General features: G+C 36.9%; 1 protein-coding gene across 1 annotated transcript in view; it reads left to right on the top strand.

Moving 5' to 3' along the window:
• The window catches only part of RASGRP1 (RAS guanyl releasing protein 1), a 110468-nt gene extending 96059 nt beyond the window's left edge, over positions 1-14409 (top strand). The window contains exons 13-17 of the mRNA XM_074235075.1: positions 1055-1199; positions 2852-2888; positions 7340-7489; positions 7919-8301; positions 10782-14409. Coding sequence (XP_074091176.1) covers positions 1055-1199; positions 2852-2888; positions 7340-7489; positions 7919-8301; positions 10782-10919 — 853 coding nt within the window. The 3' untranslated portion in view covers positions 10920-14409. The remainder of the gene's footprint in view (positions 1-1054; positions 1200-2851; positions 2889-7339; positions 7490-7918; positions 8302-10781) is intronic.
• The last annotated feature ends 1068 nt before the right edge of the window (positions 14410-15477 follow it).

The raw sequence follows: 15477 nt of genomic DNA, 5'->3' as shown, positions 1-15477 counted from the left end.
TATATGGAATGGCTCTCTGGGAAAGGATAACAATGATGACATAAAAATAGTTGATATCAATTAAAACTTTTTTTTAAAGACTCTTTCTGACATCTTTGATACTTTCAGGCAGTATGTCATCAAAACCATCCTAAACTTGGAGGAAAGCTTGTCATTTTTTAAGAAGACTTCAGAAAGAGACTCCATTGTCTACTTGAGTAATCCACATTCCAGTGATAAAAAATTCTTTTTTATACCCAATTTAAGTTTCTCATGATATAGCATATCCCCCTTTCTGCCCACAAAAGATAAAGAGGAAAGCTAGTACTTAATATCTCCTAATATCTTGTTACCTTCTCCACCTATTTTTCTAGTTAAATATTTCTGGGATGGGGGTGAAACAGAGAGGAAACCAATTTGTGGGATCAGAGTCTTGCTACAAGAATTGGGGGCAAGTGCATAATGATAGAGCTTTCCTACTCTCCATAGTGGAGGGACTATTATCTAATTGTCAAAAAGCTATCAGACACAAACTGTGTGTAGGGAGAGGGGGTGGAGGTGGACAGAGAGAAAGAGGAGGGGGAGAGAGAGAGAGAAAAAATTCAGGGGGGGAGAGAGAGATAAAAGGAGCAAGGTAGCGGGAGGAAGAGGAGGAAAAGAGAAGAAGCTCAAAATCTCAAAGAGTTTTTTGCCATGAAGTCAAGATTGTCTGTCTTTCAACCCTGATTGTGTCCCACTGTCCTGAGAACTGAATTCTCTGAACAAACTCATGGACATAAAATGAATCTAACTCTAAAGGCATGTGGGTTACCATTAGAATAAAAGTTCTTAACCTAGGGTTTCACAGACTTGTTTTCTTAATATTTTGATAATTTTTGTGATTTTGAAAACATTATTCTCAGAATGCATCCATAGCCTTCACCAGGCTGCCAAAGAGGTGTAGGACACACAAAAAGATGGGAAATGTCAAGGGCCAGTTGAGAAGGGAGTTTCTATAACAATTGTTCTCCTAAAATCACCACAAACAATCCACCCTTATACTCATCATCCCTTTCTTTCTTTGGTCTGCTGACAGGGAAGGCTTGATCAGTCGGGATGAAATCACCGCCTACTTCATGAGGGCCAGTTCAATCTATTCCAAGCTGGGTCTTGGCTTTCCTCATAACTTCCAGGAGACAACTTACTTAAAGCCCACCTTCTGTGACAACTGTGCAGGATTTGTGAGTTTCTCTTCCAAGAGCTTTGGGGTTGGAAAGGGGAAATAAAGGTGTGGAGAATGGGGGCAGAGGTGGTGGGAATAAAAGAGGACAAGAATGACCAGTTATTGTTCATTAATACTAACCATGACATAGATATTGACCATAGGCACCTAATTACAATTGTTGTTATTCAGTCATTTAGGTCTTGTCTGACTCTTCATGATCCCATTTGGGGTTTTCTTAGCAAAGATAGTAGAGTGGTTTGCCATTTCCTTCTCCAACTTGTTTTACAGGTAAGGAAACTGAGGCAAACAGATTTAAATGACTTACCCAGAGATACATAGCTAGTAAGGATCTTAGGCTGGATTTGAATTCAGGTCTTCCTGATTTCCAGCCCAATGCTCTATCCATTGTACTACCTAGATGCCCTGAGCAACAATAACAATAATCACAGCTACCATTAACATAGAACTTTTAAGGTTTACAAAACAATTTGCATATTATTTCATATGATCTTCACAACACCCGGTGAGATTGATACAATCCTTTTGTAGATGAGGAAACAGTCCTGCAGAGCTCAAGTGACTTGCTTACAATCACACGGCTATTAAGTGTCTAAGAGAGAATTGGAATTCTTGTCTTAGCCCAGGAACTAAAAGATAGTCACGGGGCAGTGTAGTATAGTGGAAATGAGCACTCCATCCGAAATCAGAGGAACTAGATTCAAGTTCCAGTTTTGGTCTATATTAGCCTCCCTATGCCTCAGTCTCCTCATCTGCCAAATGAATGGGCTAGACTCCATAGCCTCTAAAATCCCCTTCTGCTGACAGTCCACGACCTTATGATCCTATGAACAGTCAGGCATCAGATTCTAACTCCCAATTTGATCTCCAAAAGCCCCTGCTATGCTTTACCACTTTACCTAAAGCAAACAGCTTTAAAATGGTTTGCTTTCTGCTTCTGAGGCATGAGACCTTGAGGAGGAATATGATGATGGGCAGGTGGCTTTGATAGGTAACAAAAAAAAAAGTAAATGGTGTTCAGATACAAGATGAACTGGAAAAAAATGAAATCTGAGCTAAAAGGAGTCCATATAAAAGAAGAATTGAGTGGGCTCACTCTCACCCAGTCCCTGACTATCTGAAAGGTCAAGGCAGACTGTTCTAGGACTTTCAGTACCTTGAGGCTAAAAAAGGACTATTATCCTGCAACTGACTTTCTCTATGAACTTTAGTCTCTGAAACAGCATAAGCTTCCTTTTTGATCATTCAGGGCCATAAGGATAAGGCATCTGAGAAATGATGATTCTCTCCAGGTCATCTTCACAAATCCTAGTCTGATGCCTCTTCTCTATGGAGGGGATCCTTGACTATTCAAGTATATTCTTACAGGTTCTATCCATTGTGGAAGGTTTAAGTATGGTTCAGGTAGTACTGAATTGGCTTTCTAAAGACCAACCTAGCTAAGTATGGAGATTCTTACCACTATCACTTATCACTTATCACTTGATGACAAATTCTTTCAATGTGACAACCCAGATGACAAAAATACAAAGGAGGGAAATGAGATAAGGGAGAAGAAATACTAAGTCTCAAAACTTTGGGAATTAAACTAGATAGATAAAGTAGACTATTGAGGAAGGTTTTCTAATATGTCTCTTATTTGTCTTGTAGCTCTGGGGAGTGATAAAGCAAGGTTATCGATGCAAAGGTAAATTGTAGCTTTCTATGTTGTTTTGTGTGCTGACCAATGTGACTTAGCTGTAATCAACTTATATAACTTCTTGAACCTTTTTCTAAGGAAAGAAATCCTCTTGACAGTCACCTGTTCATTTCTATAGCTTTTAAATTCATCTCCAATTTAGTTTCTCTATTTCACCTTTTTTTGATTTTTAGAATACTGTTATTATATTATGAAAATTTCCTTCTATTCCAGTGATTTTTATTTTTTATTTTTTCTACTTAAAGATTTTATTTATTTTGACTTTTACAATTTTTCTCCTCATTTTACTTTCCTCCCCCCACCCCCACAGAAGGCAATTTGCCAGTCTTTACATTGTTTCCGTGGTATACATTGATCCAAATTGAATGTGATGAGAGAGAAATCATATCCTTAAGGAAGAAACATAAAGTATAAGAGATGGAAAGATCAGACAATAAGATATCAGTTTTTTTTTACCTAAATTAAAGTTAATAGTCCTTAGTGTTTCATCAAACCCCACAGTTCTTTCTCTGGATACAGATGGTATTCTCCATTGCAGACAGCCCCAAATTGTCCCTGATTGTTGCACTGACAGAATGAGCAAGTCCATCGAGGTTGAACATCACCCCCATGTTAGGGTGTACAGTGTTTTTCTGGTTCTGCTCATCTCACTCAGCATCAATTCATGCAAATCACTCCAAGCTTCCCTGAATTCCCATCCCTCCTGGTTTCTAATAGAATAATAGTGTTCCCATGACATACATATACCACAGTTTGCTAAGCCATTCCCTAATTGAAGTACACTTACTTGATCTCCAATTCTTTGCCACCACAAACAAGGTTGAATATGAATATTTTTCTATAAGTGATGTTTTTACCCTTTTTCATCATCTCTTCAGGGTATAGACCCAGTAGTGGTACTGCTGGATCAAAGGGTATGCACATTTTTGTTGCCCTTTGGGCATAATTCCAAATTGCTCTCCAGAAAAGTTGGATGAGTTCACAGCTCTACCAACAGTGTAATAATGTCCCAGATTTCCCACAACCCTTCCAACAATGATCATTATCCTTTCTGGTCATACTGGCCAGTCTGAGAAGTGTGAGGTGGTACCTCAGAGAAGCTTTAATTTGCATTTCTCTAATAAATAATGATATAGAGCAATTTTTCATATGACTATGGATTTCTTTGATCTCCTCATCTGTAAATTGCTTTTGCATAGCCTTTGACCATTTGTCAATTGGGAATGGCTTTATTTTTTTTTACATTGATTCAGTTCTCTGTATATTTTAGAAATGAGTCCTTTGTCAGAAACATTAGTTGTAAAGATTGTTTCCCAGTTTACTACATTTCTTTTGATCTTGGTTACAGTGGTTTTGTGCAAAAAGCTTTTTAATTTAATGTAATCAAAATCATTTGTTTTTAGTGGTGTTCTCCATCTCTTCCTTAGTCATAAACTTCTTCCCTTTCCATAGATCTGACAGGTAAACTAGTTCTTGATCTTTTAGTTTGCTTATAGTATTGTTTTTTTATGTCTAAATCCTGTATCCATTTGGATCTTATCTTGGTAAAAGGTGTGAGGTGTTGGTCTAAGTTTTTTTCCATACTAACTTCCATTTTTCCCAGCAGTTTTTATCGAAGAGAGAGTTTTTATCCCAATAGCTGGACTCTTTGGGTTTATCAAAGAGCAGATTACTATAATCGTTTTCTGCTATTGCACCTAGTCTATTCCACTGGCCCACTCTATTTCTTAGCCAATACCAGACAGTTTTGATGACTGATGCTTTATAATATAATTTTAAACCTGGTAAGGCTAAGCCACCTTCTTTTGCACTTTTTTCATTGAATCCCTGGAAATTCTTGACTTTTTTTCTCCATATAAATTTACTTACAAATTTTTCTAATTCATTAAAGTAATTTTTTGGAATTTTGATTGGTAGGGCACTAAATGGATAGTTAGTAGAATTGTCATTTTTATTATATTAGCTCAACCTATCCATGAGCAGTTGATGTTTGCCCAGTTATTTAAATCTGATTTAATTTGTGTGAGAAGTGTTTTATAATTGTTTTCAAAAAGTTTCTGAGTCTGCCTTGGCAAATAGAGCTTACTTTGAATGGGATTTCTCTTTCTAGCTCTTCCTGCTGTATCTTGCTAGACATATATAGAAAAGCTGAGGATTTATGAGGGTTTATTTTGTATCCTGCAACTTTGCTAAAATTGCTAATTGTTTCCAGTAGTTTTTTGGATGATTTCTTGGGATTCTCTAGGTAGACCATCATGCCATCTGCAAAGAGTGAGAGTTTTTGTCTCTCCCTTTCCAATTCTAATCCTTCGATTTCTTTTTCTTCTCTAATTGCTGAAGCTAACATTTCTAATACGATATTGAATAGTATTCCACCTTTTGGGGAGTGATAATCACCATATTTTAAGGATCAATTATAACTATATCTACAATAATTATGTGTATGTATATATGTATATACACACATCTATGTATACAGTTATCCCTTCCATACTGTAGGAGTTGGGAACATAGCACCCTCAGAATCTGCAATATCTGTGTAAAAATTGTTGATACCTTTTTATATAATAGAAGTTTGAATTTTTTCTTTTTCTTTTATGGGATGTTTATAGTATTAAAAGATAAAATGTGTTGATTGTTATATAATGCTAAACACATATTTTATACACTCTGAGTTTCTAAATTTTTTCTGTGTCATCTGCTGGCCTTAGTGATCATCAGCAATTTCCTCAAAACTTTCAAAACATTCCCATTTAATTTCTTATGCCAACCTGTGATATATCAAAACTATGAAAGGGAAAGTAGTGATGTGGAAAAAATATGAATATATGCATATATGTGTGTGAGAATATATATGTGTATACATATTAAATGTGTTCCTATATCTATATATATACATATGCTATATATACATATGTATATTTTGTATACAAGTATAGTATAGATAAATAGAGATATCTCTTGTCCACATCTACTTCTCTCGGAGGGCTTAGAGGAAACTTCCAGTTCCAGTGGAAGGGCCACTGATAGAATAGGTGACCATTGCTTTAAAAAGCTAATTCAATGTGTATCTGCATTACTAGAAAATTAGTATACAGAAAAAGAGAAGACATAGTTCCCTAACAGTCTGTGTTGGAATATGCTTATCTAGAATACATTCAGATCAGTTCTGTGCATCACATTTTAGGGGGGACATCAGCAAACTGGGGCCAATCCAAAGGAGGGTGACTGTGATGATGAGGGGACTTGAAACCATAATATATGACAATTAGTTGAAGGAAGTGATACTATTTGACTTAAAGGAAAGACTTGAGTTGAACATAATTTCTGTCTTCATATATAGAAAGTGTTATATGATAGAAGCATTAGATTAAATTAACTTGACCCCAAAAAACAGACCTTTGACCCATTCTACAGTCAAAGAAATTCTAGAGAAGCAGATTTCAACTGAATGTAAGGAAAAACATAATACCTCTAGTATTTAGAGGTGTTATGTAAATGGAATGGATTGCTTCTTCAGGTAGATGACATAAATTATTGTCAGGATAGGTTCAGTGGGTAGGGGTGCTGCCCTACCCCATCTCAGAATTGGAAGAGACCATATGGGTCACTTAGACCATAGGGTTTGGGGCCATCACTTTAGAATCATTGAATCTTAAAATTAAAAGTGATGGCCCCAAACCTTGGATGGCATGTCTACATTCATCATACCCTAGGAAAGAATTCTGAATGCAGTATTCAGAAATGAGGAGCAAGAGATGGTGGCTGAAATATCCCAGGGCTCTCCCCTCACATCTTGCCCCCAATCTCCTAACTTTAAAGAAGCCAAGAAAATCTTTAATTTGGAGACACAAAATACCTACTTGACTTGATGGATTAGTTCATTAAGAATGACCCTTGCTACCTATTGCAGTGAGACCAATTTTCCAAGTGAAGAGACTAATTTTCTAGCCTCAGAAAACCGAAGGAGCTTGGAAAAGCTTAATACTAATCAGGAGTGAGTTAGTCCTATCTACTCACCAGCACTACCTGAACTTAACACTCCTCCTGCTTCCCTGACTTTGTACAAGTCGCTCTTCATGCCTAGAATGCACCTTCTCCTCTTCTCCACCTCAGAGTAATTGACTTCTTTCAAGGCTTAGTTCAGGTGTTATCTCCTCCATGAAGTCATCACCTCCTTACCAATGCCCCCATTAGAATTTTCTTCCTCAATGTTCCATATATTATGCCATTTAGTGTATGCATTGCAGAAAATAGGTATGCAAATTTATTCCTGATAGAATATAAATTTCTTGAGGGCAGGGACTATTTCATTTTTGTCTTTATGTCCCCAGAACCCAACACAGAGCCATGAACATGGGAAAATGCTTAATAATTGTTGAATTAAATTGGAGGAAAGGGAGGAAAACTGAATCACTGACTAGGACTTTTGTCTACAGATTGTGGGATGAACTGCCACAAACAATGCAAGGATCTGGTTGTGTTTGAATGCAAGAAGAGATCCAAGAGCCCAGCTTTGCCTGCAGAGAATAGCACCTCTGCTGGGTTGGCATCTACCCTCTGCCCCCTAGGAGTCAAAGATCCACATGGTAAGAGAGTGGGACTTGGAGCTGCCATCTTGAGATCTGGGAGAAAGAAATGGAATGGGGAAGGAGAGGCAAGATCCTATCAAGTACCACCTACTATGGATAGAATTTCACCCAAGAACCATTTGACTTTAAGGCCTCTGCTTGAGCTACTACTGAGTTGAATTTTAACCAAGTCTAGGACTGACTTCCCCCCAATCCCACGCCAAAGCCTTCTGTTCACATATCAAGCCTTGTGGTACTGGCATAGGGGATGGTTGGATGCATCAGTCATCCCCATTCCCTATATTGAATTTGTCTTTAAAAATTGATTTGAGAGTACATTTTGCATTGATTTTCCTGGGTTGTTTTCTGCTATCCCAGTTGCAAAAATTTGTTATAATTCTGCTAGGGTCTTTTTAAAAATTTGATATGTTGTATGTCTTCTCTTAGGATCTGAAGAAGGACCTTTCTTGGTGAATGGGGAGACAATGGAACACAATGAGGAGAGCAAAGATCGGACAATCATGCTGATGGGTGTATCTGCTCAGAAGATTTCTGTCAGACTGAAACGGGCCATGGCCCACAAGGGTACACAGACAGAGTCAGTCACTTGGGTTGGCCCTGAAGGCCCTAGTGGTTCATTCTTGCTCTCTTCCCCAAGAAAGGCAGCCCAGGACACTCTTTATCTACTGCCCAGCTCCATGTCTCCCTGTCCCAGTCCAGTCTTGGTTCGAAAGCGGGCCTTTGTGAAGTGGGAGAACAAGGAATCCATCACAAAATCAAAGGAGGACCTCCGACACCTCAGACTCCCCACGTACCAGGATCTGGAGCAGGTATTCCTCTCCCCACACCCTGTCCCTATCCCTTTTCCTGATGAAGAATATAGGGAGAAGTGAAGTCAGATAGCCTAGGAATATTGCCTCTTTTGGGATATGAGCCAAGTCAGCCACTGGACAGTTAGAGAGTAAAAGAGAGGGAATGAAACTACTTTTGGAATATAAAAAGAGAACCAGACTTAGACTCAAAAGACCTTTGTTTGAATCCCATCACAGTTACAAGACTAAGCAACTCACATAACTTTCCTAATCCTTCTTCCTCATTTACAAAATGAAGATACTTGCCCTACCTTTTATTTACTCTTTCTCCCACCTTCTTCTCATTTACCCCAACCCCCATTGACAAACAAAATAAAACTTTGATTAAAAAAAAGTTAGTTGAGAAATGAACTCTCAGTCTTCTTTTGATATGCATTTATTTTATTAATTATTTGAAGATTCTCTCATATGGCCATTACCAGTTTGCAATTTGTCAGAACCATTTGTTCATACCCTTCACCACTTAACCGGGGAATGATTTTTAGTCATTAGTTAATCATTTAGTTATCTTATCCTATAAATTTAATATAAAGATCACTTCCTTTGCATGGATGCATTAATTTTGTTTATATAAAAACTTTTCAATCTCATTTAGTAAACATTACTGTTTTGTTAAAAAAAAATAGTCAACAAAATAAATTTCCACATTGGCCATGCTTCATTCAAGTCCATCACCTTTCTGGCAGGAAGTGGAAAGTGTGCTTCATTATCGATTCTCTGGAATCATGGTTGGTGATTGCATTGATCAAAGTTCTTAAGTCTTTCAAAGTTGTTTATCTTCCCAATGATGATATTATTATATAAATTGTTATACTGGTTCTACTCATTTTATTCGCCATCAATTTCACAAAACTCTTCCTAGAATTTTTTTAAGCATTCCTCTTTCATTACTAGATAGCACAATATATAGAGTCCAGGCCTGGAGTCAAGAAGACCCATGTTCAAATCCAGCCTCTTAAGACTTATTTGCTATATAACCTGGGCATACCTCTTAATCTCGTCTCAGTTTTCTCATCTGTAGAAAAAAAAATCACTTATCTCAGAGTTATTGAAAAGACTGAAATATTATTTTAAAGAATTTAGCATAAAACCTTGATAAATGGTATTGCTTAATGAGTTTCTTTTCTCCACCTACCTAAGGTACAATAAAATATTCTATGACAGTCAATTGCCTTAATTTGTTCAAATGATGTATACACTCTCAGTTTCTAGTTCTTTTTGTCTACAAAAACAAGCTGCTACAAATATTTTTTTAAATATTTTGTTTCATTGGATATAGCTCTAATAGTGGTATTTCTTGGGCAAAGTAACTAGGGGCATAGAAACAACTGGATTCTTGCTATAGTCTGTAATCTATGTTGCTTCAATATGACAAAATATAATTTGGGTAATGGACTTTTTCAAGAGGAAAAATGTCAAAAGCCACTTTTGAGAATTAGAAGTTCTATGAAAGGAAAATTTGGGGAATTTAGGTAAGACAAATCTATTCAGCATCTGGAGTGAATAAGCTTCAAGAAATCTTCAAGACCTTTGACTGCTTCTCACTAGTGAGGAAAATTCAATTCTAGCAGATGCTTCTAAATGAAAAAAAAGCAGTAGGTAGAATAAGATGTGAAATGTTTTGAAGCAACATAGATTATTACAGAGGTGAAGAGAATGGAACAGAATGAAAAACAGCCACAACCATCTTAAACCCTCCTGTGATCTTTTTCTAGTCATTCCCGCCCCCCTCCCCAGTTTTAGCTTCACTCTGTCCTGAGAGGGGTTTTTTTCTAATTAAATTCTGAAAAATCTCATCATGTGCCTAGGGATCTCTCATCAATGACCTAATAATGATCATAGGAGGCTCCTGCTGACTTGATTATCTGATCCTTTTACTAACTTCTGGTCTGACACATAAGCAGATAAGTCTGGGGAATCTGTTTTCCAGTTTTAATGGGTTAACTTTCCTGGAAACCAACTGCATTCTTTTTAGACATGAAACCAAGAACTAATTGTTGTTTGCACAATACTAGTTTGATATTTAAGATATATTTAAGTTATTTTCCACTTTAAAAACAGCTATCTTGAAAATTACTTTTTAATTAGATGTGTGGCCTTGGGCAAGCCACTTAACCCCGTTTGCCTTGCAAAAACCTAAAAAAAAGGAGGGGGGGTGGCTAGGTGGCTAGGTGGCTAGGTGGCGCAGTGGATAAAGCACTGGCCCTGGAGTCAGGAATACCTGGGTTCAAATCCGGTCTCAGACATTTAATAATTACCTAGCTGTATGGCCTGGGGCAAGCCACTTAACACCCTTGCCTAACAAAAAAAAAATTACTTTTTAATTTTCCCTAGGGTGAATGGGATATATCAATCAAATAAGCATAATGGGACACCACCAAACTAGATTTGTTCTCCATTGCAACTTTTATAATATGTTCTTCATTCTTTCTCCTCAGGAAATAAATACCCTCAAGGCAGATAACGAAGTTCTAAGGACTGAACTAAGGTTTGCTCAGAAGAAGATTGAGTCTCTCCGACTTGAAAGAAGCAACAACCATGTCTTGAGTCTCAGAGAACATCAAGACTGCTCCTAGCCCTGAAGCTAGGAAAGCATAGGAGTCATGTCATGGATAAGGATAGACCCCAACTTTCTCCAGAGCTGCCAAACACAAGGGAATGGGGGAAAGTCAGGTTGTTTGGATTTTAGAGAGGTACTCTTTTTAAAATTACACCTCAACTTGAAAAATTGTTCATCAAATAACACACATCCTCATTCCTTTTCCCATTTATTTGATGAGGAAATAGTCTGCAGTGGAGTATTATCCAGAAATATTCTCCTCCCCTTCTCCTGGCTGAAAAAAAAAAACCCAACTAGACAATATATGTTAGCACTCAGTACAACAGACATCTCCTACCACCAGTCTCCCCGACTAGTTCCAATGCCAGTCCAGGGGAATTGAAAGCCTGGCTACAGGATCATGACAAAGTTCACAACCTTTTTCTTGAAATACTGCTCTTATGACCTCAAATTATCTGTATATCTATCAAACTAAATTCTAAACTTAGCCCTAAGAAGACTCTTTTAAAAAAATTCCCTTCCCTGTGGCGCAGAAACTACTTTAACTGAGAATAGAATTCATTTTGTCCTACTCTTTAAAACCACTTCAAGTCTGCAATGGTTTCCTTTCCTTCAGAGATAAGGAAGAGAATCTGTTAGTCTTGTCAAAAGATTAGCCTTGTCCTACACCTCCCTCCTCCAATTCTGGCATCCTTAATCTCAGTGAGCTATTATGGATCATCTCTCCACACCAGTATCTCATGACTTTGGAGAAGACTGGCTAATCATTCTCTTTGGGTGTCCATAGGTATCCCATTAGGGTGATCATTCTATTGCTCTCCCACTCTTACTAATCTCACTTCCCCTTCCTTTATCCTTAGACATTTCTAGCTGAAAGTGAACTCATTTGTCCTCATTTTAATAGCTTTTTAACAAAATATCACTATGAGTAATTGGGAAGTTATCTCATCATCTCAACTATCTATGCTGTATGATCACAGTCAGACCAGAGAGCCTGTCTTCAAACTTCATGACTGTCCATTTAAATACTACATTAACATTGACAAAGCACAATATACATTACAGAGAAAGCATATTCATCACTTCTTTTAGAGTAGAAATATTAGAGTAGTAATAATAATAATGTTTAGAGTAGGCAGGATCTAAAAGACCCTCTTTTCCAATACTTTAATTTTTTTCTGAGGAAAAAAAACAACACTCATATAGAGGTGTCATTTTTAGGCTCACACAGTTTATAAACAGTGAAGTTGGAACTAAAATTGGCTCTTTCTGAAGGCTTCTTCCCACTATACCATACCGGACAACACTGCAGGATAGAATTGCTATTTATATTTTACAGCTGAGGAAATGGAATCTTAAATAGAAGTGATTTCCTCTAAGGTAATATACTTAGTAAAATGGCAGGGTCAGATATTAGAACTTTTATGTCTATTGCTAACTGATTAAGTCTCTGGGAATATATTACTTTATCCTATGGCTTATGCATCAGTGGTGGCTGAAATAAAGATTATACATAGTTTTGCCTTTGATAAGAGCATGCATTAAAAGATGTATGGCACAATCAACAAAAGCATTGGTACATGGATTTACATTGTACTATAGCGAAAAAATGTCCTTTTTTATTTTTAAGGCAATGGGGTTAAGTGACTTACCCAAGGTCACACAGCTAGGCAATTATTGTCTGAGGCCGAATTTGAACTCAGGTCCTCCTGATTCCAGGGTTGGGGTTCTACCCGCTGCATCCTAGCTGCCCCAAAAAAATGCCCTTTTTTTAAAGAAATGTTTATTCTGTAATTAATTTTTAATTTAAGGAAACCTTTCAAAGTTCAGCTGGTCATGACAAAATTCCTTTCTTTTTTGTTTCAATGTATGTGTTTTGGAGAAAAAAGTATACCCTCTCATTAGTGAAACTGTGAGGTATATATTAATTAAATGAGTAGATGACATTGTAAATATGTATACATTGTGTACAGAAAATATTGTGCCTGCATGTGGGTTGAGGCTTTCCCCTCCTTCCTGTGTAAAAATGTGAATGTGAAATATGTACAATTTTTGAACATGCCTACATTTATCCCACACTAGGATAGTCTGAAACTAGAAAAATAGCAAAATATCTTGCACACAGATCTGTAGTTATTTGCTACACTTTCATGAAAAGTATGGTAAGATAAATTTTTGTCAAGTATAATGAAAATGTGAGTTGATATTTTGTCCACAATCTTGAAATTTTGCATCATTTAACTCATTCTAGCTTGTCTGAACAAGGATTTGCAAATGCTTGTTTTGGTTCCCTTTCATTCCAACAAATAGAAGTCTGGCTTATCTTTTCTCTTGGGATGTTCTTTACTTTTAAATGTTGAATACTCAACCTTCCTCATTAGCCAGAACTAACATCTCCAGATGATCCCAAACATTGGGTACTGGAAAGTTAATCGGATGACAGGTAACTAATTTACCACAAATTTTTCCAGAACCACTAAGCCTGAAGGGGTTTGTATTATTATTTTTGTCAAGGACACCCTTTAGCCAGTAGTCTGGCTAAGCCAAAAGGACCATTCTTGGAATAATATTTTCAAATAAATAAAATACATAAAATTACAAAGGGAACTAAATTGGGTCAAGTTAAGCAAAATATTAATTTAAAAAACCAAGTTCACAGACCCCAGGGTTCAATGAACAAAGTTTGGGAAGCTTATTTGCATTAAACCTTATGAAGCTGTAGAAATTACAAGATTGAAGTGAAACAGCAATTTGGTTAATACTTCCTTTATCATGACTTAACCACCTTGGGTCTTACTTGTAGATGACTATCCTCAGAACATTGTCAGTTAATAGGCAGTCTCATTTCTCATTGGTACTTGTTTATCATTCCTTGTTGTAATTTGTAACCCTGTCCAAAGTTGTATAATGTAAAAGAACTGACAGAAAAATCAAATGTACAGATTGTAAAATCTTTTGATACCTAATGTAAGTTTTGTTTAATATTTGTATGATAAAAGATATTAGGACCATCATCACATGTATTTCTTGTAACTAACAAAACCAGAAAAGTTTCACATTAGATTTTTCAATTGCCTGAAAATTATTGGGATAAGGAATGGCTAAGTATACAAGTACAAACTGAAAAGTGGTTATATACACCTAGGAACATTAGCTCTACCTTCTGCAGTTTTGTCAATGTTGGTACTTAACCCATTCAACAAGCTTTTACTACATCAGTACATGAACACATGTGTCCATGCTAAGCATAGAACATCACAATATCTTAAATTAGTATTCAGGGCCAAGGTAACCCTGTCATCAATAGTGATGCCTCTCCCAATACAGCTAGTCTATTAATGGTCAAAAGACTAACACTCAATCACCATCCAAATCCATATCTGATAACTTTTTCTCTAGCTTTGTAGGGCCAAAGTTTGTACTTCATTGGTCTAGACTTAAAGAACTCAAAATTACTGAATGAAATTAAGAATTCACTCCAAAACTTAGTTGATTAAGAGGGGGAAAGGAGGGGAGGCAGTGTAGGGAGAGGGGGGGTGGCAAGACATGCCAGAACAGATGTTTCTGGTTTGGTCCAGAGGATGTTGATTCAGCAGAATGAAGAGCCAAGGTAATATGAGTCAGTGGTTAGATGGAACGTGAAACATTCTCTAGAGTCAGCTAGAATTGTTCAACGACTCAGTCTCAGAGTAAACTTCTAAATTGGTTAAATTAGTGGGATTGTTTTTAGGTAAAGTCTGGAGGATGCACAGATGATGAAAAGATGTCAGCAAAATAGGGCTTTAGTGGAGTTAAAATTTTATACCTTTAATGCCATAGTTTCGGTTCAACAAACTTTAGTTTTTTTTAGATTTTTTTGCAAGGCAAATGGGGTTAAGCAGTTTACCCAAGGCCACATAGCTAGGTAATTATTAAGTGTCTGAGGCCGAATTTGAACTCAGGTACTCCTGACTCCAGGGCCAGTGCTCTATCCACTGCGCCACCTAGCTGCCCCTTCAACAAACTTATGAAGGAAAGATTGAAGAAATTGAGGGCAAGATATAAAGGGAAAAACCTTTTCCAGGACTTGAAAATGTTAAACGTTTAAAGGTACTTCATTTTGGTTTCATGTCCCCAGGATAGTGCATTGGATATAATGGTTATTTTACGATTGATCAGGAGTAACTAGTGATATCTCACTTTTCCTTCCAATCCTAGTCCAAAGGTTTAACTATACTTCTAAGAAGATTATGGTAGAAGTTACCTCAAAACTGGTTAATCTTGATCACTGACTCTGAACAAACTTAGTAAATTGGGAATCTGACATCCAAAAAATCCATTAAAGAGTTGGAGGGTACCTTAAGAGACTATCTAATCCAAGTTCATAAATGAGGAAACAAGTCTCAAAGAAGTGAATGACTTGCCCACATTAGTAAGCTAACTAAGCATTCCCCAAGCTTCCCCCACCCCAAGAAGGTTTTTGATACTAAGAACTAAATTAGTCTCAATACAATTTGGTGCTCTCCCAGGCACACCTTAGAAAAATTAAACTTTTTAAAGATAATTTATGGGGGGTGGAGGGAGAGAGGGGTAAT

This window comes from Macrotis lagotis, chromosome 4 (genome assembly GCF_037893015.1).
Source record: "Macrotis lagotis isolate mMagLag1 chromosome 4, bilby.v1.9.chrom.fasta, whole genome shotgun sequence".
Classification (NCBI taxonomy): Eukaryota; Metazoa; Chordata; class Mammalia; order Peramelemorphia; family Peramelidae; genus Macrotis; species Macrotis lagotis.
This window is presented reverse-complemented; position numbering and strand designations above follow the sequence as displayed.